The 25169-nt window shown below is 36.0% G+C and overlaps 1 protein-coding gene, 1 non-coding gene and 1 pseudogene across 2 annotated transcripts; 1 reads left to right on the top strand and 2 right to left on the bottom strand.

The window, feature by feature from the left end:
- Positions 1 to 1192: 1192 nt before the first annotated feature.
- PANK3 (pantothenate kinase 3) lies at positions 1193 to 25169 on the bottom strand. The gene is made up of 7 exons (XM_038534797.1): positions 25013 to 25169; positions 16200 to 16552; positions 14550 to 14803; positions 11937 to 12113; positions 11135 to 11258; positions 8936 to 9061; positions 1193 to 7730 (listed from the first exon to the last, which is right to left on the bottom strand). The coding sequence occupies exons 1-7, from the start codon at positions 25038 to 25040 to the stop codon at positions 7680 to 7682; spliced, it is 1113 nt and encodes a 370-aa protein (XP_038390725.1). The 5' UTR covers positions 25041 to 25169; the 3' UTR covers positions 1193 to 7679.
- Positions 10688 to 10749, bottom strand: MIR103-1 (microRNA mir-103-1). Its single transcript, NR_049325.1, has one exon. It is a non-coding gene; the product is annotated as a microRNA mir-103-1 (primary transcript).
- LOC102153782 lies at positions 20167 to 20600 on the top strand (annotated as a pseudogene).

Here is a 25169-nt window from a genome sequence, read left to right as displayed (position 1 = left end):
TTTCAGTTAAAACTTTGCTATTACAAAAAAGATTTCATAGGGCAGCCCCGGTGGCTTAGCGGCTTAGCACCACCTTCAGCCTGGGGTGATTCTGGAGACCTGGGATCGAGTCCCACATTGGGCTCCCTGCATGGAGCCTGCTTCTCCCTCTGCCTGTGTCTCTGCCTCTCTCATGAATAAATAATAAATCTTTAAAAAAAAGATTTTATATATTTATTTTTTTTAATATTTTTTTATTTATTTATGATAGGCACACAGTGAGAGAGAGAGAGGCAGAGACACAGGCAGAGGGAGAAGCAGGCTCCATGCACCGGGAGCCCGACGTGGGATTCGATCCCGGGTCTCCAGGATCGCGCCCTGGGCCAAAGGCAGGCGCCAAACCGCTGCGCCACCCAGGGATCCCGATTTTATATATTTATTTGAGAGATAGCAACAGAGATAGCAAGAGAGAGCACAAGTGGGGAGGAGGGGAGAAGCAGGCTCCTTGCTGAGCAGGGAGTCAGATGTGGGGCTTAGTCCCAGGGCTCTGGGATCATGACCTAAGCCAAGGGCAGAGGCTTTTTTTTTTTTTTTTTTTGAGATTGATTTTATTTTTATCTATTTATCTTTTATTGGAGTTCAATTTGCCAACATATAGCATAACACCCAGTGCTCATCCCATCAAGTGCCCCCCTCAGCGCCCATCATCCAGTCACCCCCACCCCCCGCCCACCTCCCTTTCTACCACCCCTTGTTCGTTTCCCAGTTAGGAGTCTCTCATGCTGTCTCCCTTTCTGATATTTCCCGCTCATTTTTTCTCCTTTCCCCTTTATTCCCTTTCACTATTTTTTATATTCCCCAAATGAATGAGACCATATGTTTGTCCTTCTCCGATTGACTCATTTCACTCAGCATAATACCCTCCAGTTCCATCCACGTTGAAGCAAATGGTGGGTATTTGTGGTTTCTAATGGCTGAGTAATATTCCATTGTATACATAGACCACAGCTTCTTTATCCATTCATCTGTTGATGGACACCAAGGCTCCTTCCACAGTTTGGCTATTGTGGACATTGCTGCTATGAACATTGGGGTGCAGGAAGGCATAGGTTTTTAACCAACTGAGCCACCCAGGTGCTCCTCGGCTGAAACTTTAATCAGAGTGAAAATGTGGGAGTACAATATATAAAATGAAATAATAAAAAGACACATATTAAACAACTTAGAGAATTTATTTGGAAAGTAGGAAATAAAAAGAATGATTTTAACATTTATTTAGAATACGAACAAAACTAGAAAAAGTTAAACTACAGGAAAGAAGGCAGAGAGTACAGAAGTTGGCTTAATGGCCATCCAATATAAACAAGCAAAACCTAAGTTTCTTTCATGCAAATAAGCATTAAGGAGAAGGGCACAGGAATGTTTACAGAACAGGCCACAAGTATTTTAAAAATTTACATAAGAAAATGTACATAAATGAAAAAATAAACTAGACAATTTACAAGAAATGCTTTATAGGTACAATAGGCTATAAGTTAATTATGAATAAAATTTATAGCACATCATACATTTTTACATCACAGATTCAGTGTTAGAAGAATTCCAACATGACAAAAGCTTATTAGACTTGACAAGAAGAATGTGAAGGACAGAATAAGGCAACTTAAACTGAAATGGCTTATATAAGTAAAATTAAAATATACAAATATCTAGATATGATTTCGTCAATAACTGGGCAGAATTAAGACAAATGTCATTTACTTTAGTTAAAAAGTGGAAGTCTCAATATAGTTCAAATAAAAAGGGAAGCATACAATTTGTAAAAAAAATAATAAAGCCGTCTTCTTATTAAGACTTACATCCTAATTCCATTAATTAGAGTTGGGACAAAGAGACTAAGATATTGATGTTAGGTTGTACACAGTTACCTTTTGTTTCTAAGTGTTTGTTCTAAATGTTGTATACCTCAGAAAAAAGTTGTAAATTTCAAAATGGCTTAATATCTGCAATAACCACTGATTGTGCCATGTATGATGTCCATGATTCAGATACACATAAAGCTAAAATAATCCCAAACTATTTGCATTACTTATGTATATTTTACAAATTATGTAAAAGTTCAAATGTTTTCTTTGAAAGCTACTGAAACTATAAGCAATGCAATGAATAAAAGATGTTAATAGCAAAAAAAATTCAGCAATATCATAGAATTGAAATTCAGTTGCATATTTTATACAATTCAAAACCTTGAATTTTAACTTCATTCACTCCTTTGAAAAATATATTCATTAGTTCTTTTAAACACAAAATTAGTGGCAGCTGCAGCAAAATGACTGAAAATTTTAATCTCTTAACTACACAAAGAGCCAACATATAAAGATTTCTAAATCTTAAGGAAAAAAAAAATTATTTCCCCTCAAACACATCATTCAGCACTATGTAGTACTTGAAGTCTCAGTATCAACTCATTGCTACATTTATTTTAAATAACAAGCTGGGAATGTCAGAATCATTATTCTCAGACAATTCTAAGGATAAAAGTATTTTAGGTCTTCATCATATTTGATGTAAATGACTAGAACACATGATATTTCAACTCACTTGGAGGTAATTAAAATAGTTTTAGAAATTTCACTAAGAATTGTGTTTGACAAAAACAGTAATTCCTGGAAGAGTTTATCCCACATCTGTTCCTACTCACAATGACCAGAAAGAAGAAACAGCTTGAAGAAAAGGGCCACTAAAAATCTCAAATATATCTAATATTCAAACATTCATGAATTTAGTGGGATGTTCCTTTTTGTACAATGGAAAAGTTATAATAATGTCCACATAATTTTAAAGTTAACACAATAAAAATTCCAGATACTTCCACAGATAAAAGCGTGCACACATGTGCACGCACACATACACCGACACACACACACACACACGCACACACTTTACTATATATATATATATAAAACCCCTCATATTACTTTAAGTCTATCTACTTGGCCAGTATAGGCAAGAACATAACATTATGAGAGAATATCTAATATTATTCTACTGGTTTGGTGAGAATCCAGAATCTAGTGCCTATCAACATATATAAATCATATCAACTTCAAAACAGGACACCACGTATCTAAACAAATTATTTTACTCTTTCCAAATGCTGCCATGAATAGAGCAACTATCTTTTTTCAGGATCCTGATGGTAAATGAGTCATTTCCCATTGTAACAAAAGAAAGTAACAAAGAATTTAGACCACTGGCTGGCACAATTTCTAAAATAATGCCAACTTACCATCCTACATCCACTGAACACACAAGAGGTAACACAAGCAAAAAAGACTGCTTTGACAAGACATTTGAACTTTTCAGAAGTGGAAATAACTCAGAATTTTAGATATGGTCAAAAAGCTAGGGCGATTTACTTTTTATATCACCATTATTTTTATTAGGCTATTAAAAATACCTTAAAGGAAGAAAAAAATTACTTCTTTTGGTCTTTATTACAAGGCTCAGTAGAAAATATAAGACAACCACTGTCTCAAATATTGAAAATAGGCAGTAATACAGATAAAGCACATTATTTTCTGAGGTTATCTGATGATAGAAACAAAGTTGGCTGAATTCCTTATTAGGAAAACAGGACATCAATGACATTTCCTGGCAAATCATCTTAAATAAGGTCAAAGAGTATTACAAAAAGGCAATATATTTCTAATATTTTGTTTATACATACCACAAAACTCAGTTAAATGCAAAATAATAGACACTCATTTTTTTTTCTGGTGATTATCCTTTAAGAGTTTTTCCATGGCTTTAAATAAGAAAGGATTTCTAAGCTATATCCTCAAATGCAGCGGACTAAAAAGCATAAAGTGCTCAACAGAAAAAAAAAGATATACTATACAAAATATGAACATTTTTGCATATAAAAACAAGCAAAGTGGTTATAAAGGTCATCTGGAAATCATTGCCTTGCTAAGCTTTCCACCCAAGAATGCAACCTTAGAAATCAAGGCAAGATGTGATGGACTGCTCTTAGAAGGCAAGAGTTCCCATCTGACATAGAGGAAAACCTTTCCCTTTAGCTGCATTTTTCTTAAAGACACGGGACTTTCAGGAACTAGTACTTATAATACAGTAATCACATTTGCATGCAAAGGTAAAAAATGCGGGAATCTTTACAGAGTCTAATATTTGGCAAAAAATCTGAACCTCCTTTGACTGTCAACGGCCATGTCTGTTATTGGCAATGGCACTGACTTTACCTAAACAAAGAGCCCACCTATTTAAATTAGAGTAGCTAAGCAAGGAATGCCCCTGTTGACAAGCAAGCAAGTCTAATACTATGTCTTTGGAGAAATTGGGTATAGAACGAAAAGCCATTAGTTTTAAATGCCTCTAGTTAAAAGGCAATATTTTGGTGGGAGAGGGGGTATTGGTAGCAGAAAGTTCTAGACATTGTGTTCTTTATCAAGTCCCCAAATAGATAGTGCTCTTTGCATTTGAAAATACCAGTTTTTAAGAATGAAAATTAAATCCAAAAATTATAAAGGTTCTCTTGTGTGTATAAAACTCAATGAAGAATTAAACGGGCTTCTTTTTAGTCCTAAAATTGTCTTCTCAAAGTTCAATTAGATAAGGTTGGTGGGGGATCCCTGGGTGGTGCAGCGGTTTGGCGCCTGCCTTTGGCCCAGGGCGCGATCCTGAAGACCCGGGATCGAATCCCACGTCGGGCTCCCGGTGCATGGAGCCTGCTTCTCCCTCTGCCTGTGTCTCTGCCTCTCTTTCTCTCTCTCTCTCTATCATAAATAAATAAAAATTTATTAAAAAAAAAAAAAGATAAGGTTGGGGGGATTTAAGTCACTGGAATCATCAAATTTGCTTCAGTGAAGGAAAAAGACATTCTGGAGACTGTTGAGGTCAGTCAGGATGGTTCTTGGGCAACTTTATCAGTATTACTGTAAAAATGATACACGGTTATGATGAAATGGCAGGATTCAACGTAAGGTATTTTTGAATTGGCCAGAAATACAGCTAATCTGTGTAAAATAAACTAGCCCAAATGAGCTATTTACCTTCCTTCTGTATTTAAAAAAAAAACTCCCATAAAAAAAAATATTTCCCATATCCCCTCTCAAACATTCTTTAAAAAGCCCTTATTCATAAAGTTTTAATGGATACATGAGAGTGTTCATTTTTAAGAGCTAGCTCTGGAACTGCACTGTCTAGTACAGTAGCCACTACCCAAATTTGGCTCTTGAGAACTTGGAATGTGGTTAGCCTAAACTGAGGTGTGCCCTAAGTATAAATATACACTGGTTTTAAAGACAAACAAAAATAGGTATCTCCTAAATAACTTTCTATAGTGATTATACATTGAAATGGTAACATACCAGACATATTGGGTTAAATAGAAATATATAATCAAAATGATTTTCACCTGTTTCTTTTTACTTTTTAAATGTGCCTACTAGAAAATGTCAAATTACATATGGCTTACACTTTATGTTCTTAAACTGTACAGTCTAATAGAAAGAGAGCTTTTAGGCATTATGCTGATTGGGCTTAGAACTAAACCTATTTACCACTGTATGCTTACAAAGAATTTTGTGAGGCTATAAAAAAAAAAAAACAAAAACCTAGAATCTTGGCAGTCTATCACAACTCTGTGTTCATGCTTATTACTCCAGGAATTCTTGATTATACATGAGAATAGCCAAGATCAACAGTGGTGAAATGGTTGTTCACTGTATATGCATTTTAACAGGTAACTTCAGTTTCAAAGGACAAAAGTATGAAACACAGTCCCAAATTAACAAAAGCAATGATCAACTTAACTTACATGGACTTTGACCCTTCCATTTCTTTCTTAAAGACAGCCCCAGATCTACAGCTGTTAATATAGTTTGCCATAGGTATACAACTTGAAATTATCACTTAAAAATAAAAACTTTTTATACAAATGTCCAAATCACAGAATTTTAAAATAAACTGAATGCATGGCTTTTTGTAATAACAGAAATATCTAGCTACAACAGTGGAAACATTAAAGTAAGAAACATTTAGTCATTGTAGATTTTTCAAAATGACTTACTGACCTAACATGAATTCAAAGTTCCAAATATTCTAAATTCTAAAAAATTACCTTACATGCTTTTCCCTCTAAATTAAATCACTCTCATTATTCAGATGTTCATGTCTTTAAATAAATAAAACTGAATTTTAAATATTTGAGCACAAAATTTGAAAACTATAAGGAGAAATGTCTCAAGCACCTCTACTGCACATTGTTTTTTATGGAAAAAAATTATGTTCCATAAAAACATATAAATACTTCTTTCTTCCTATAATGTAAACAATTTTTAAGCTCTTCAAAGCACATCCACATTTACTGGTAATTTAAGGAGGTGAATATTTTCCCCAAATCTACTTCTTAAACCAATTAATTAATTAACAGACTTAAACAACTTTGCTGAACTCCTGGACCTCCAAAAACGTTAATGTCAAAGTAAAAATCTGAAAAAATTAATAACATTATAAAAAATGACTTCAAAACAGAAAACAAATTCCAAGGCAAGAGGATTTACAAATTTTGGAACTATAATGCCTTTATTACCAGAATGTATAAAACACTGATCCTTTTCTAATTCTGCAATACTGCCTCAGACTCCTACAGTTTCAAAACAACTCATCTTTTAGATTTCCATAACATCTCTTTAGAATAAATGTGATTAAATGTGATCTTGTTGCTGTTCATAATAGATTAAAGTCTCTGGTTTTGAAGTTTCAGACCTAATTAAACAGAAATGACTACGTTCAGGCCCGAGATAAATGTGGTATAGAAAGAGCACAGGTCTCTATCAATGCACACAAACCATATTCTATTAGTATAGTCCTAGGACCTCATTAAATGGACTTTCAAATAAGTAATTAAGCCTCTAATTAAAGGATACAAAACATTTTTCAAGTATAATGATTAACATAAAATACAGAAAGTGCAATTATCACCGATTATGTTATTTTCTAGGATTCATCTTAAAATTCAGGATAATATTTAATAATAGTATTTCAATTAAATTATGGCATTTGAAAAAGTTTATACTTCTGGGAAAATATCATATAAACATGCTTTTTTGGTGAAGGAAATGTTGAGAAAACTACAAGAATGAATAATTAATATTGCCTTAACATTTCTAAAATCAAAAAAAAAATGATCATCTTTGATAGCCATTTCAATAAGTTTGATACAGGGTATGTTACCATCCACTTAGTAGTAACCAATACACACAGAACGCACTTGTAACAAATATTCAGATCCAATTATTTTCAGGAGCTAAACATTTCAGAGACTTTAAGATTTGTTTGAGCATACAGTACTGCAATAGTTGGCTACATAAAATAAATAGAAAATTTTCTGAGAGGAAGCTCAATAATCAGAGGCTGTATTGCATTTAAGGATTTAACACTGGCTATATATATACAGAAGGGAAAGCATTTCAATTAGAAATACTGCACATGTTACCAAGCTCTCTCTTTTAATATGGCAACTTTTAGCAGCTTACCACTGTGACATTTAAAAATCAACAGGAATAGTGCTACTCTGTTATCCTTTGGTTCCCAGTGACAAATAATGCAGTAACAATGACTCTGGTTTTCAGTTCCTCATGGATGACATTTATTAGTAGAGAGAAACCTGATGCTTTTTAGCTGAAATTTGGCAGCCCAAGAAGTGCACCAACAGCTCCAAAATATCCCTGTATAATTTTAAAACAATTATTAACACAGTTCAGCTTTTAAATTAGTAGGCAATATTAACAACTACTAAAAACAGATATTTATGTAAAATCTATTTAAGAACATTTATTCAAAAACTTATCAATTTCTGTGTTGCCAGCTAGTATTTGAAAAATATGAAATATATATTTTCAAAGTGTGGTTTTTAGACACTGAAAAGCTTCTAGGGCTATTACTACAATTCTGAGCCCTTCTCCCCTTTCCTCAAAACAATTCCTTTTCTTTCACCTGCCAATCTCCCGGGCTACAGCATGCCACTCGGAGCCTGCACAGCAGCAGTTCACCATAGTGAGAGCAGTAACAACCCAACATAAACACAAGAAAATACTCTGAATCTGTTATTAAAATTAATAATACTTCCATTTGATCAGAAACAAAACAATTCAAGGTAGATTTAGTTACTCCAAAATATTATATGAACTGATATTTTCAGATCAGAATAACCGGATATAATGAACGAATAGAAAAAAAATTTTGAATAACCTCCAAAATTTTAACAGTGGTCCTTCTGGAGGTGTTGTGGTGGTAGGATTAAGGGAGAATTTTCATTGCCTAATTATATATTTTTGTGTCAGTTCATTTTTAATATTTTTTTATTTAGAGAAAAACAAAACAACAAAAGAATACAATTTAACTAAGTATACAGCAGCCCAATATTTACAGAGCTTATAAGATCTAGTATAGCTCTTTCTTGGTCAGGAATTAGGAAACTAATTAGGAAACTTCTAGGTCAGAAGTAGGAAACTCCACCTTAATGGGGTGCCTACCAGGTTATAGTAACCCTTATCTCCCCAATTCAAATTGAAGTCAGGGACTCAATATACTATTAGATAAATCATAGTTTTATACTTATAAGTACATAGTAAGAAGCAATATATGAAACCTGTTTATAAAAGCATGCTATTGGGCAGCCCGGGTGGCTCAATGGTTTAGCGCCTGCCTTTGGCCCAGGGCCTGATCCTAGAGACCCAGGATCGAATCCCACATCAGGCTCCCTGCATGAAGCCTGCTTCTCCCTCTGCCTGCGTCTCTGCCTCTCTCTCTCTCTCTGTGTCTCTCATGAATAAATAAGTAAAATAAATAAATAAATAAATAAATAAATAAATAAATAATAAAAATAAAAGCATGCTATTAAAATTCACAAAGCATTATTTTCCTATCATACCTCATGCTCTAGAAACAATGCTTTCAGTTGACCTTTTGACCAATAATCCAGTGCATATGCCAAAAGTTTCATTGAGAGAGTATTGACACGTAAAAAGTTTCCAACAAAGACAACTCGGTTTATTTTCTAAAAAGAAAGAAGAAAATGACATGAAATATAAATTATCAAGTGGATTTTATAATACAGTAGGGTTTAGAAAATCTCTACTTTAAAATGCAAACAACTACTACCTTTTTTTAGGGTCTACTACATTCCTGGTACATATTATCTCCATAATCCTGAATATTTAAAATTTAGATCAGGACATGTCACTACACATTTGTCAAAACCCACAGAATGTACACCAAGAGTGAACCCAATGTAAAGTAAGGGCTTTGGGTGATAATAATGTGTCACTGCAAGTTCAATGATTGTAACAAATGTACCAATCTGGTGCTGGATGTTGACAGTGGGGGAGGCTGTACAGCTATAGGGTTCAAGGGTATATGGGAACTCTCTGTATTTTTCTACTCAATTTTGCTGTGAACCTAAAACCTCTCTAAAAAATATAGTCTATTTTGAAAAAGCAAAATTCTGGAAAGACCCTAGTAAATGATTTTAGAGGACACTTGTTTTTGAAGATGACCAATAAATAATCTATTAAGAAAGTAATTTGGAGAAATATTATTGAGATTAAAACCAAGGAAAAGTATTTTAAATGGGTTTAGGATTACTAACACTGTAACCTTGAGGCTTCCAGCATCTCTGGCATCAGCCTAACCCATCAAGTCACCCTCTGCTAAGAAGATTCCACTCATTAATTTGGTTCTGTAGAGAACCTTGAAGGAAATTTTTTATGGAGGAACTGGTGTTTCAAACTCCAGGAAACTTTTCCACTCTCACTGTATACTGAACTTTTGAATATACGTTTTTGCACACTGAGTTTGGATAGTGTAAACGCTGGCCTTAATTATCGCTAAGTCAAGTGGCCAGTGAAAATGTAGATCTACAGGGCTAAGAAAAAAGGTCCTGGATTATTGTTAGCCCATAAAAGTGAAATACTCCCTAAAACGTAGGTTAAAACATCCGTTAGTGGCTCCATCAACCAACTTACTACACTGTCACTGAGAAACAACATATTGGATTTAAACAGAATAATTCAAAGGATTAATTTGGTTTTTTTCACAATTGTTCTCTGCTGAAGCTTTTTTCCTCAAATATCTGCATGCATGATTATCTCACCTCTTTCCAGTATCTATCCAAGGGTCACATTTTCAATAAAGCCTTCCTTTAACCACTCAATTACTCAGCAATTTGTTTTCTGCAGATGTACTCTCAATTTTCTTTATTTTGTTTGATTTTCTTTTTTTAAGAAATACCACTTATTACCCTATACATACTAAAAATTTATTAAAATACTAGAATGGATGCAACCTCCACAAAGTCAGGGATCTTTGTTTTCTTCACTAGTGTACCCCAAGTGCCTAGAACAATGCCTGGCACATGGTTCTCTGTAAATACTTACTCAATGAAAAAATGAACAGATGAAGGATTCCCTCAAAAAAGCAAAATTCCCAATTCATTTAAGGTATTTGATATTTACAAATATCAAATTAAAATTAAATGGGCAAATACATCTATTACATGAAGGCAGATTATATATACAATCTCCTTCAAATAAAATAACCCAACAATGAGGGTAAACACAGGAGTACTTGCTTTTCCTAAGTATACATCATTCAAATTTCTTGTGAAGAACAAGTCTCAATGCCTTCATAGCCCTGTACAATGCTGCTTGATCCATATGCAACAAGGCAGCACTGTAAAGAAGCCGAAGGCAATAAGAAAACTTCTAAGCACTTGCTAATCAAATGTAACATTAATAGCAAAAAATACCCCTTTCAAAAATTAGTTACCTCAAAAATGTCCTATGTTTGGAAAAACTTTCTATCTTCAAGAGATTTAGGTTGTGTATTTCTGAAAAAGTTTGTAGATAAATTTGAAATGTAAATGTCTCTTTGTTCTACTACCAACTTGAATAATCGGCTACTTTCTTTAAAGGTAACATAATTTGGTACATGTGGTATATACAGCTAATGAACCTTGGTATTTAACAGAGAAGATCTCAATCCTACAGGTCTCCTTAAGGAACACAAAGAAGCCCTGCTATATATACATAAAACTCCAATCTATATTTTTCATATAGTTAAATTTTTTTACCTCATTAACAGCACACATTCGTGCCACAGAACCAATGTTATTGGTGATAGTAACTAAAGTAGCTCTTGCTAGATCTTCTTTACTGACAGTTTCTCGCTTCTCCTTATAAATCATATTACCAAAACTGCAGAGAAATGAAAAACAAACAAAATTCTGTTGATAATAAGCAACATTTCACACATTTTATCCTACAGATAAATTTATACAGGTATAAAATATGGTATAAACAAGGTTACTGACGGACTCACTGAACTAGACACATGGCAGAATACTGGAAATCACCATGAAACTCTGATAAATCCACAGTATAAAATACCAAGAGACTGTTAATAGGGGAGGGAAGGAAGGAAGGGGAGAGAAAAAGGAAGGGGGACAGAGGAAGGGGAGAGAGAGAGAGAGAGGAAGGGTAGAAAGAGAGAGAAAGGGGGGGACGGAGGCTGGCAGATAGACTAGGATATGTTGCTTGTTGATGAGTACACAGGAGTAAGTAGTATGCTGTATAATGGTATATAAATTTTACCTTCTGAAAGTTACCTTCTGTATAAGGGGGTGAGAAGGATATATATTTTTATTTGCGTAAAGAAATATTGAAAGGATACTCAAGAATTAATAAAATGGTTTCCTACAGGGTGTACCTGGGCAGACTTGACGTGTATCTTATTTTTAAATTACATGAATGTTCAAAACTTGGAACCTAAGCCAGGTAGGAGTAAGCCCCCTTGTAGCTTCTTGATACGTTGCTTTCTAAAAACTAAATAAGCAACTTTTATTTTTTTAATTACAACATAAATATTAAACTCACCTAGACGCTACAGCCCAACCTGGCAGACCAAATCTTTCATAATCTCCCCCGTAAATATCACGGACCAGTTTGTCAGCTTGGGTGCTGTCACCTTTGGATGCCATTTCAAGAGCCTCTTCAAAACTTTCACAGCCAGTCAATAAACAGCATAAACCCAGAAATGTACCCCCTCCAAGGCTAAAGAAAATAAAGAAAACTGGGTAAGTTATATTTATAAAGTATTCTTTCTCCAAAATTAAAAGGAGTATTCATGTTATCAATATGCACAAAGAAAGAACACATTGCTAATGCCAAGTGCTGAAATATCAGCATAATGAAGGTAAGAAAAATGCCAACCCAAACTTGTCAGATGAAAAAATAAACCAAAGGGGGAGAAAATCAGTTGGTAGAAGCAACATGAAGGCTGGAGGGATGTTTTATATCTTCTATTATCTTTACCCAATTCCTTACACTTTATAATTGCTAAAAACAAATGCTTTATGTGTGGGGATGGGGAGGGAAAGCAGTTTAAGTGTTAAAAAAAAAGTAGTATCATATGAAATAAAAGGAGAAAACTTATAACTCTAAATGGTTTCCAGGAAAATGATTTAGTGAAAGGCCTATTTACTTGGTCTGACAAGGCTGAAATCAATTCAATGTGACACATTAGCATTTTAGCATGACCCAAAAATGAATATGGTGAGAAAATTTGTCAGGCTGGTCAATATGTTAAGGATAAAAATCTACCTGGATATACTGATAAAATGAAACCATGTCTCTCTAATCCCTAGAATCAAAACCTTTGCTCCCAGTCTCACCTAAATTTCTATTTTTTTCCTTTTTTTTTCATTGAAGTTTGATTTGCCAACATACAGTATAACACCAAGTGCTCAAACCATCAGGTGTCCTCCTCAGTGCCCATCACCCAGTTGCCCCATCCACCCGCCTGCCTCCCCTTCCACTACCCTTGGTTCAGTTTCCCAGAGTTAGTAGTCTCTCATGTTTTGTCACCCTCTCTAATTTTTCCCATTCATTTTCCCTCCTTTCACCTAAATTTCTAACAAACTCTATCCCTGGAATTTAGTTAACGGATTGCATTTCTTTTAGAATTGATTGAAGTAGGTAATACTTCCCTGTAATTCTATGGCATAGAGAGTTAACAATGGAAGCAGATTTTTAGAAACCACAGAGATAAAATATTAAAGGGCGCCTAGGGGGCAGCCTGGGTGGCTCAGCGGTTTAGCGCTGCCTTCAACCCAGGGTGTGATCCTGGAAGCCCGGGATCGAGTCCCATGTCGGGCTCCCTGCATGGAGCCTGCTTCTCCCTCTGCCTATGTCTCTGCCTCTCTGTGTGTGTCTCTCATGAATAAATAAAATCTTTATTTATAGATAGATATAGATAGATAGATAGATAGATAGATAGATAGATAGATAGATAGATAGAGGGCGCCTGGGTGGCTCAGTCAGCTGAGTGTCTGCCTTGTGTTTGGGTCATGATCCCAGAGTCCTGAGATCAAGCCCTGCATCAGGCTCCCTGCTCAGTGAAGAGCCTGCTTCTCGTTCTCCCTCTACCGGCTCCCCGTGCTTATGCTCAATCTCTGTCAAATACATTAAAAAATAAAAATATCTTAAAAAAATACTAATTTAAGTATCATTTAGGGGTGCCTGGCTGGCTCAGTCAGTGGAGAATGCAACTCTTCATCTCAAGGTCATGAGTCTGAGCCCCACATGGAGGTAGAGTTTACTTAGATAAAGAAAAAATTATCACTTTAATAAGAGTACTACTTTAAAATGGAAATGAGTTTTTCTTCATAAACCCGCAAATCTTCCTCAAACAGGAGTCTCTACCCTCCTTAAAAGCTGATAAAGTATATATCAGAATCATAAGGACAATTTTAAATTTCATTTTACAACAATATTTCAGGCATTATAGAAATTAAAGAAATACCTTATGGGATATCTAGAACATTAATGTTATCCCATAAAGAGCTCGTGTTAAATTTGTCCTCTAAGAATTATTACAAGAGCATGTGGATGGCTCAGTTGGTTGAGCATCTGATTCTTGATTTTGGCTCAGGTAACGATCTTAGGGTCATGAGACTGAACTCTGCATGGATATCTGTGCTTAGAGGGGAGTCTACTTGAGATTCTCTCTCTCCCTCTGCCTCTCCCCCCATGCTCTCTCTTGCTTTCTCAAATAAATGAAATAAATCTTGAAAAAAAAATTATTACAATGTTATCCGATACCACATTTAAATATGAATCTGATCCAACCATCATGCAAGCTGACCAGTGGCAAATTTCAGGCTTAAATATGTTATAAAACAGTGAAAAACAACAAGAATGCTTTGGCAAATACAAGTCCTTAGAATCATTCCAGATAAGAACTCCCTCTTACAATTATGGAAATTTTTGATGCCAACTGATATTAAGCAAATGTAAATATGTAATGATTTTAGATTGAATCTTTATACACATACCTTATAAAACAATATTATTTGCAACACTTATACTTACACATCTACATTTTTTGCTACTGCACAAATGCATGTTAGAGGCTAGCATTAAGATGATTTCACAACTTCTATGTATAAAACAACATGAATGCTGCAATAAGTACAAAAAGGTCACTACCTTGTCCCGGTTACTCGTTTATAGTTGTCTTTGGAATGGACTGCTAAAATACTGACTCCTGAACCAATGTTCACTATCAGCAGTGGATAGGGATCATCCAGGTTAAAAGGCATCTTTTGGCATCGCTCAGGTTCTGAGGCATTAGCAAAATAATAGCACTCTGCTTGTCCATTGAAACTGACAGAATCTATATACAGCAAGCCCTTTACAAGGCAGTCAAGTTCATCCAGTTTGTGCAGGTGGAGGTTTCCAATCTATAAACAAACAAAACAAAACACCATAGAATTTTGTAAAGTGAAAAAGGGACAGTATTCAAAATACTTGGCTCAACTGCACTGTATGTGTAATTTTCATGTACTTTATAAAACTTGAAAATCATCTATGACCCATACACTTTCACTTGTTTTGTTTCCTGTCGTTATCTCTTAGTCCAATGGTTCTCAGTGATGGTGGTATTACCTTTGGATGCACTCTGGAAATTTGTGGGGATATTTCAGTTTTTACAAAGATGGAGAGGAGGAGAGGAGCAAACTAACATTTAGTGGGCAAGGACTTCTTATGTTCAAACCATTCAATAAATTGAATGCAAATCAGTATTATCCATCAAAAGAAAAAAATGAATAACAATTTAGACTTTTAAACTATCTCAAAGTTTAAGGGGCTTACTTATGTGAGCCATATAAGTGATCACTTACATTCTATTAACAGACTTTTCTAATGTGAATTTAAGAAATTAAATGGTTTATGCATGTTTTCAAAGAAAACAAATTTCAGTAGCCCCAAATGCTCACTTTCTTTTATTCAAATGAAAGGACTAATGAAGAATGAAGAAGCTTGGCAAACCCCCACTAGTATATAATCAATGTTACATAGTCCTCTTGCCATATCCCAATGACCTCCTTTGAGATAGGAGCATAGTAAGGCTGGTGGATAAAACCAGAAAAAAGGGAAAATAGGGACTCTCATTCAGATGTCTACTTAATCAAAAGACACTGGCCTCAGCTGTTTTTGTTTTTAGTGAAGAGGCAGGGGCAGGGAAAGAGATGGTCCTGGGAGAAAGGACTGTATGGATAATACACAAAAGCAATGCAAACACATGTCAATAATAGTGACTGTAATTCAAACCCCACTTATATTTGGCTTTGTACACTGCCAAATTCATTGAAATCCCAATGAATTTTATTGTAGCTTTATAACAGTCCCTAAACTTGGCAAGTTTTACCAAGTATTATGTACAACAAGCCCAAATCTGGGCAATTTTTTACTCAGTCTATAAAGGTGTTTAAGTGCCCCAAATGAAAAGCTAGTCATGAATACAAACTTCCTCTGTATCCAGCAGGGGTAACTAATCTAGGCAACATGCTAGATGGGAACCTAGCCTCTTATTTTAAAAATAAGGAGGGGGCACCTAGGTGGCAGTTGTTTGAAAGTCCAACTCTTAGTTTTGGCTCAGGTCATGCATGATCTCAGGGTTGTGAGACTGAATCCCATGATGGACTAGGCCCACAGTGAGTTGTCTGCTAGTCCCTCTCCCTGTGTCATTCCTCCCACTCCTATGCACATACTCTCTCTCTCAAATAAATAAATCTTAAAAAAAAAAAAAAAAAAAAAGAATGAGCATCAATTTTTGGCTTTGAGTAAGATACCTACTGTGCGAAAATCTTCTTCAAACTTGTAAGCACCACCTCCTGTAGCACATAGCACCGTGTGTAATGTTGAGAAGTTTTTATCTCTTCCCATCTGGATAAAAGTAGGCAGGTCGTGGGTTGGAAATCTGATAAAGTGCAAGTTTCCTCTTCGGCCAAAAAGTGTTAAATCCTTCAGTTCAAGGTGTACATCCCGAATACCAGTGGATCCATATGCTACATTAGAAGTCAAATATTTCCGGATACTTTTTAGGCTCTCAACTTCTTCTTGTTCTTCCTCTGCTGTGATATCAATAGGTTCAAAATATGAGAGCTTTACTAGAGTCCCCCCAATGTCCATGCCAAACCATGGGAAAGCTGTGGATTAAAAAAACAAAAACAAAAAACATATGTATATGTGTATATATCAACTTTAGAAATGCAAATTAGGTACTAGTTAATTAGCCACAAACTTATATGCTGAATCATGCAGTCAATAACATTCTGGGGTAAGATGCTTCTTCTATGTGCAACTCAACTTTTTCCCTTTGAAGTATTGCTTTATACATTTTCTAAAAACCTGTAACGTAAGATGCTTAGAGCTCGCCCAGGGCCTTTCAATTCCTGCTCAGGTAGGTATTCCTTTTCACCCTATTAAATACTCATCATATGCCCCAGGGGAATCAGGAAAAATTTGGACCAATAATTGGTCCAAATTTGGACCTGTTTTAATAAATAGGTCATTACCTAGGGCTTGATAATATTTCTAATAAGATTTTAATGTAATAAAATTGGCCTATAATTACTTCAAGTAACCTAAGGGAAAAAGTACCTCCTTAAAAAGAACTTATTCTTTGCTCATTAAACGTTATGTTTCTTTGGTACATCTGGTTAATAAAATTAGCTGTTAATAATGTTGAAGAGAAGTCTATCGGGCACATTTGGGCAGGGAGTTATATCATTTGGGTTTGGGACTTGATGTTCTTTCACCAACTGGACTTATATGACTTTGGAAAAACCATTAACTTCTCTGAATCCTAGTTTGTTCCAGGTCTGTTTCAATTCTCTGAGATCGTAAACAAAATGACAGAGACTCAAGAATAATTTAATACTTAATACAAAATACTCTAATACATACATTACAAAAAACCTCAGAACAAAATATACCTCACAGTTTTTTATGTGTAAGCGGTCATGGGAAACTAGTTCCCTCCAAAATCTGTTTCTTAAATATTTGTATTTTATTTGATATTAATATTAGTATTTTATTTGATATATGTGAGTATTAGAAACCAGTAACATACAATTCAACAAGAAAGGATTCTATACATTTCTCCATTTCAGAATTTACACTTACTGAAATCAGTACAGTAAATAATATTAAATGAGGAAGGAGTAATTCTAATTATCTTCTTCTGGAGAAATAGTTCATTTTTTTTAAAAGCTCATTTATTGTATTTGAAACCCAAGTTTAGACATTAAAGACAGTGTTAAAAAGGAAACCTCTTTAATAGTAAAATTACTTAAGACTATAATCTGGGGGGTAAGACCCCAGCAGCCATAACATTTGTGTCACCTAAAGATTTTTATAAGCAACTAAAATATAAAAGAAATTGACTAAATTTTCTCAATTTTCAAATCCCTAGTAGCAAGCAGCAATACTAAAATTTACAGACAAGAAATTCACAGCAACTGTTTGCTTGGACAACACACTGAAAGAAAAGACAATACAGGGTAGCTCTACTGATCCAGTAAGTCAGAGATGGCTTCAGAATTTTCCCAATCTGCTGAACAGGTAGATAATGAGGACACTTTTCAGTGGACATTACATAAAACATAGGAATGATTCTGATATAACCAAAATGATTTATTTTTTAAAAATTTGAGAGTGGAGAGAGAGAGGGGAGGGTGCCTGAGCGGGGAAGGACAGAGGGAGAAGGAGAAGCAGACAGAGAGCCTGACTCTGCTGGATCCCAGGACCTTGATATGATCTGACCCAAAGGCAGATACTTAAGTGACTGAGCCACCCAGGGACCTGATTTCTCTTATTTGATCATGTTTGATTCTAGATTCATGGGGGTGGGTGTACAAGTCACTGTTGCCACATAAAATGAATTTTGGGATAGAAAAATTTCTACAAGGGAAGATTTACTAAGCTAAAAACCTTTATTTTCCAAAGTTAAAAATACTTTAGAAATTAAGTTTATAGTTTTCCTACATATGTGTCAGGTGTCAAAATACATACAAATAAAAAGATTACTTCGGAGCAAACTAAAATGCTGAAAAATTACCAGGCTCAAGGATCATGTTATTTTTATTTTCAGTCAGAAGTCCCTGTCTGCTCCCAGGTTTATAAATATTTGAAAACTGCCATTCTTGAAAGAAAAACCCAATTAATATTTATGTGAAGAACTTTTAATTCTTACACAAAACCATAAATTAAGTTTTGAAAAGACCTTACTGCCTAGGAAGATATTTGAAGCTTATAGATGAAATACTGGAGAGTAAGAAATTTTCTACTTTTCTTCTCTCTTTTTTTTTTTTTTAAATTTGTTTTTAAATTTATTTATCATAGTCACACAGAATGAGAGAGAGAGGCAGAGACACAGGCAGAGGGAGAAGCAGGCTCCATGTACCGGGAGCCTGACGGGGGATTCGATCCCGGGTCTCCAGGATCGCGCCCTGGGCCAAAGGCAGGCACTAAACCGCTGCGCCACCCAGGGATCCCCTCTACTTTTCTAAAGCTATGTAGGAGTACCACACTTTTTCATCCCAAGGGGTCAATGGCCAATTCCAAAATACCTAACAGTGGAGTAGGCAGTAGAAAAAAGGCTCACTGAATGAAATCGCTTGTGAAACCTAGGGTGCACGAAAAGTGTTAACTAGTTCTTTCCCAAAGAAAACTACTGTTTAAGTATCATTATCATTAAAATGATAAAAACAAAAATCTTCTACTACTTATTTATTTATTTATTTATTTATTTATTTATTTATTTATAGATTTTATTTATTTATTCATGAGAGATAGAGAGAGGCAGAGGGAGAAGCAGGCTCCATGCAGGGAGCCCTGGTTTCCAGGATCAACGCTCTGGGCCGGAGGCAGGTGATCAACCGCTGAGCCACCCAGGGATCTCCCTGGTGGCTTGTTTTAAAAAGCTTTTGTTGATATATTTGCATGGAACAACCAATCTTGTCCTAGCTGAAAAACTCCACACAGAAACCAAAAAAACTTGTTTACAAAGTTATGTCTTATTGTTATAGTATATCAATCTGCCATTTCTTTTAAATTACATTAATTACTGAAGAATATTATAAGATATGTACGACATGCAACATATAAAGAATAACCACCACCGGGGATGCCTGAGTGGCTCAAACAGTTAACTGTCCAACTTTTGGTTTCAGCTCAGGTCATGAGATCAAACCCTGCCTTGGGCTCTGTGCTCAGTGGGAAGTCTGTTGAAGATGGTCTCTCACTCTAAAATAAATAAATCTTAAAAAAAAAAAAAAATAGACACCAACAACCACAAACTCATGAAATAATATTACCATTCAATTTTAAATCTTTGAGTGACTCACTTTTTTACACTGGACTAGAGAAACAGAATGTTTTATGAAATAACTGTAAATTAAGTTGGAAAAACTGTATAATATCTTTAAGGGTTATTGCCTACAGAGGTTGTTTTTTTAAAATTAAGAATGCAAAAACCCCAAGAATCATCTCACATCTAGCCTATGAGATATGTCTGTTCTTAAGGGAAGCGTAACTAGAGATGCTATATTGTAGACAATAAATTTCTCAGTAATCATGTGCAAACTAGAACACTGCATGCCCTTTCTATTTTTCAGTAAATCTCAATTATGACAATTTTCTTCTTAAAATCAGGAAGTAAGGACTGGAAAAACTCAGCCTTGCCAGTGACTCTAAAGAAAAAAAGTTGGTAACAGCCATCTTTGGTATAGTGAACTTTTAACTCAGCAGAGTTCTGGAATTCATTCTCTTATGCCAAAGAGGGGGAAAAAAATCACATTAAAAAAGTATGGAAGCCCTCTGCCCCAGGAGCCATGGAGGAGCAATGCTACCATAGCAATGCTATGGCTCTATGCTACCCTATGGCTGTGGGCCTCAATGAGGGCCACAAGGTGAGTAACAGTGGAATCAAGCCCAGGTATAGCTGCTGCTGCCACGGTCACCTCACCAAACACACCAAGTTTGTGCAGGGTATGATCCCATAAGTATGCTGCTTCGTCTCATACACCCCATATGAATGAACAGCATGAGTGGCACATGCAAGATCTCTAAGGACAAGTGTCTCCCTCAAGTTCATCAAAAAAAGTGTGGGGACTTACAACCGTGCCAAAAGGAAAAGAGGAAAAGAGCAATGTCCTGGAAGCCACGAGGAAAGCAGTAGCCAAGAAGGACTGAACCCCCTTCCCTCTGTATATAATACAGCCTCTTTGGAACTTGAAAAAGAAATTAAAAATTTTTAGGTAATCTCTACACCCAACGAGGGACTCAAACTCACAACCCCAAGATCAAGAGTCCCAAGCTCTAATGACTGAGCCAGTGAGATGTGTCCTACAGAAAACACAAATTCTTTTTTTTTTTCCAGAAAACACAAATTCTTAATAATGATCCACTCCTATCACTTAGTAAGTGGTATAATTACTGATCTTTACATTTTCCAGTACATTAAAAAAAAACAAAACAAAACCTTTTTTTGTCACTGACCAAAATTGGAGGGGAAAGGGGCATGGAGCTCAAACTTTGTTTGCAATTCCAAGTATGAGGCAAATATAAGTACAACCACAGGTCCACTAATAGCTCATGAGGTAAGAAAAAGATCTGTTTCCTAAAAAATCAGGGAAGTATCTATACCTATAGCCTTGTTGCTTCTAGCCAAGAGATAGGTTAAAAGTAGGTTACCAGTGTGTGAACAAGCTACTTACTGCATATAACCTAAACATTTTTTTTCTTAGATAATAAAACTCTCCATTGCCAAGGTGAAAATAATGAATGAAAATACACATTTAAGGGGATCCTTGGGTGGCTCAGCGGTTTAGCGCCTGCCTTGGGCCCAGGGCGTGATTCTGGAGTCTGAGATGGAGTCCCACATCAGGCTCCCTGCATGGAACCTGCTTCTCCCTCTGCCTGTGTCTCTGCCTCTCTCTCTCTGTGTGGCTCTCATGAATAAATAAAATCTTAAAAACAAAACAAAACAAAACCAGAATACACATTAAAAAAAAACACATTCCATAAATCATAAACGCAAATGAGTATTTTGATGATGGCAAATACGTGCTGCCCTCTCAAGACTTTCCTACAATATATCTGGCTTTCAAAAAATAACTATTTTTCAGCTGAGCCTAACAGAGCTGCCATTAGCCATCAGTAACAAAAATATCCAGAACTATCATAAGCATAAAGTGCTACATCAAGAATTATCTCTCTTACAAGACAGACTGTATATGAAGAGACCTGCCATGTCCAATCCCCTTGATATCTAGCCATGAGGCAAACTGTTGATTTCTAACAAGATGTGTTATAAGAGTTTGGTGTCAAAAAAAAAAAAAAAAAAAGAGTTTGGTGTCTTGCTAGGTGTTGTAAAGGGGTGGGGGAGAAATATTAAAGAACTGTTTAACTGCTAATGGCTCCATGTAGATTTTAGCCCAAAGGGATCCTTTGGGACCCTTTGATGGGAAAGGGACCAAATGATGAAAATGTTCAAAACATTAGTAGATTATTTTAAAAAGCAAAATTCTAAAATGGGCATGTATGCAGGTAAATTCTGGGTATGCTTGATATTCTTGGATAAAAAAGACATGCATTTTGCTTTTCCCAATAATCATTCCAAATAAAAATATTGGTATTTTGAAACAGACTAAAAAAATAACTACTTTTACATCTTTAGTATCATAATTCCTTAGAAAAGCATCAGGTAAATATTTTTCCCCCTTTGGTAAATTAGGTACATCAAAGGAAACATTAGAAATTATATTCGATTGTACCTTATCTCATCATCTACTGGAAGGGATTTTTTTTTTTTTTTTAAAGTAGGCTCCACATGGGGCTTGAACTCACCAAGTTGAGATCAAGACCTGAGCTGAGATCAAGAGTCAGATGTTTAACGAACAGAGCCACCCAGGCGTCCCTGGAAGTGATCATTCTTAAGTAATGATTCAATTTACAAACAGGCCAATCAAATTATATAGAAGCAAACCACACACATATGCCATATACTTTGCTCTGCTCTTGACAAAAGCTTCAGGCAACAGCTTGGGTTAGCAAAGCAGAGACTCAAAAATCTTTATCTTCTCAAATTAAAAAAATGTATCTTTTATTATCATCTTGTTAATTAGGCTACAAGCCACTAAGGTAAGCAAAACAAATGTCGAACATACCATAAGACATCCTGTCAGTCGAGGTACAAGAGGAACTCATGGCTGTTTGGCTTTTTAATATCTAATATTTAAGCAGTGTGAAAAATTTAAGGTAAAGCAAACACTGCCATTTTGCAGGTTTCCATATTTTCACTAGCAAAAGTTTTTCATTAGGTTAATGTTTGACTTTATCCCTCCCTTGGAGTTGAATTAACACATATTTCAAATGTTAATCTTTTACTACATAATCTGGCAGATGAAACTAATTCCTTTTCTTATTTTCTGGTTAAATACATGCATCTGATTTATAACCTTGCAATATATTAAGTGATGTATCTAAAAGCAATGTATTCTGACACTTAGAAATGTGAATGTAAGAATGTGAAGCCAAAGCCACTTGTTTAACGCTGCAATGCATGTAAAGATAGTGCTTTAAACATACGAAGGGCTCACTAAATTTATAATTATTCAAATAAATAAATTTATAATTATTAGAAAAACCCCTATACGAGTACTTAAAAGCAACAAAAATGTATCTTTAGCTAATCTGAGTGTTCATGTTCCTAAGAACATTAGAGATAACACTTGCTGGTTACATATATTTATAATCCATAATTGAAATACTTTCCTTCACAAAGAAAAACAAGATGTTCTTTACTTTTCCTGTAAAGACTGAGGAAGCAGTAACGTCATCTTCTACACAAAAGAAACAGGAAATGTTACGCTAGACTTCTAAATCATATTAACTGACTAGTGTTTCAGTAGGACTCTTTCATCATTAATGGTCTCATAACGTAGTAATACGTAACTTTAAAAAAACAGGTGTTCTTTTCTCAACCTAAAGTTTATTTTATAAACCTTTATATCTTTGCTGAAGCACCTTTGACAGAGGTGGCATTCATACCTGATAACAAGTGTGCCCAAATCTAACAAACCAATTATCATGGCAAAAAGAATATAACTGTAAGAGTGTGCATATGAGCTTGTCATTGTTCAACTTATTTTACTAAATGGAAGTTCTAAGACAAGCAGGGAAAATGTTAGTTAAGATGTCCAAGTGTTCTGTATTACTGCATCTGTTCAAGATCAGTCTAATTTAGCAACTGTAAAGAAAACTAGAAGTGGTTCTATAATCCTGTCACCTAAGCCTTCACGTTACTATTTTATAGACTCCTTGAACAAGGACTCTTTCACTATCATAAGAAATCATCATTAAAATACATATCTCTTAAGCAGGCAGATAAAACCACCAGATCAGAAAGGTTTCTCTATTTCGACTAAATTGTACCCCCACGGGTGCAGAAAAAAGAACACTGGGCTATGAGTCAGTCCACTCAGGGAACCTCATCAGCACAGAGTTGGTCGGTATAGCCTTGAAAAGTTACTCCGGGGCTACATAAATTCCATTTCCTCATCTGTAAAATCAAGACCAAATCATCTCATATTTAAACAACAATGAGTAGTTTTTAGAGTGCTTTGGTATGCAGCCTTTCTGGTGAAGTTACAAGAACTTTGACCGTCCAGAAGGGAAGGTGTCCATGTTCCCTTTTGCAGATTTCTTAGATGTGTAAGATCACATGAGACAGTAAAGACCGTAAAATACCACCAATACGACCCTAAGATAAGCATACATCCCCTAGTTCCTTTGGGAGAATGTACTTAGAAAGTCCGAAAATCGTGATGAGCGATTAAATAAGCTACTTACAGGAGTAAAAGGTCTTTAAAAGCCTAAAAATAAAAAGGAAATGAAAGTTGATTTGCTCTTAAAACATGTGCAGAAGATTTCATTAAACAGTACGTACATATACAGTCGTGGAAAAATCTCTGAGGGTATCCACCAAAATATTAATAGTGGTTAGTTAGCTCTGAGTGGCGGGAATACCCGTGATTTTTATCTTCCGTTTTATGTTTTTTTTTTTTAATTTTGTTTATTTTTATTTTTTTTAAGCAAACACGATCTAGCTGTCATTCTAAACAAATTCTAAACAAAAACAAGCCACGGCAATCACCCACTGGTAGGTGACCGGCGTGTTTTAAAGAGATTCTAATTGTAACAACAGTGACAACTCCCAGGAACACACCGGGATTTCAAGGACACGAAGCGAGAAGCCCAGAAATCAGTAGGGAAAAAAGAAAAACAAACAGTGGTAAATGCCCCCGTGCAAACGAGGCCCGTTTCCACCCTGGTTTAGGGGGAGCAGAGGGGGAGTGGACTGGCAGGTCTAGCACGCCTCGCCAAAGCCCAACGAAAAATCCCCGTAGGCGCGTCCCAGAACTCGAGGAGGCCGTAAAGCGCCGGGGGCGGCGGGGGCCTCGGGGGCCTCGGGGGCCGGCGGGGGCCTCGGTGCCCGCGCCCCCACCCCGAGCCGCAGGCCGGGGACCAGGCCGCTCCACTAAGGCGCCTCCGCCCGGGCCCCAGGAGCTCTCCCAACCCGGCGGGCCCACGCCCCATCTTACAGGGTTTCTTGGCATCTTTAATCTTCATGGCGTCTGCGGAAGCAACCAGGGGCAGCCTCGGTCCGGGGCACGCAGGGCAGCGGCGGCGACTCCGGAGGTGCCTGGGCCGCGCGGGAAGGCCCGGCCGGTTCCTCCCCTTAGGCCCGGCGGGGCGGGC

Source organism: Canis lupus, chromosome 4, assembly GCF_011100685.1.
Source record: "Canis lupus familiaris isolate Mischka breed German Shepherd chromosome 4, alternate assembly UU_Cfam_GSD_1.0, whole genome shotgun sequence".
NCBI classification, from domain to species: Eukaryota; Metazoa; Chordata; class Mammalia; order Carnivora; family Canidae; genus Canis; species Canis lupus.
The sequence above is the reverse complement of the archived record's forward strand: the minus strand, read 5'-3'. Positions and strand labels throughout refer to the sequence as shown.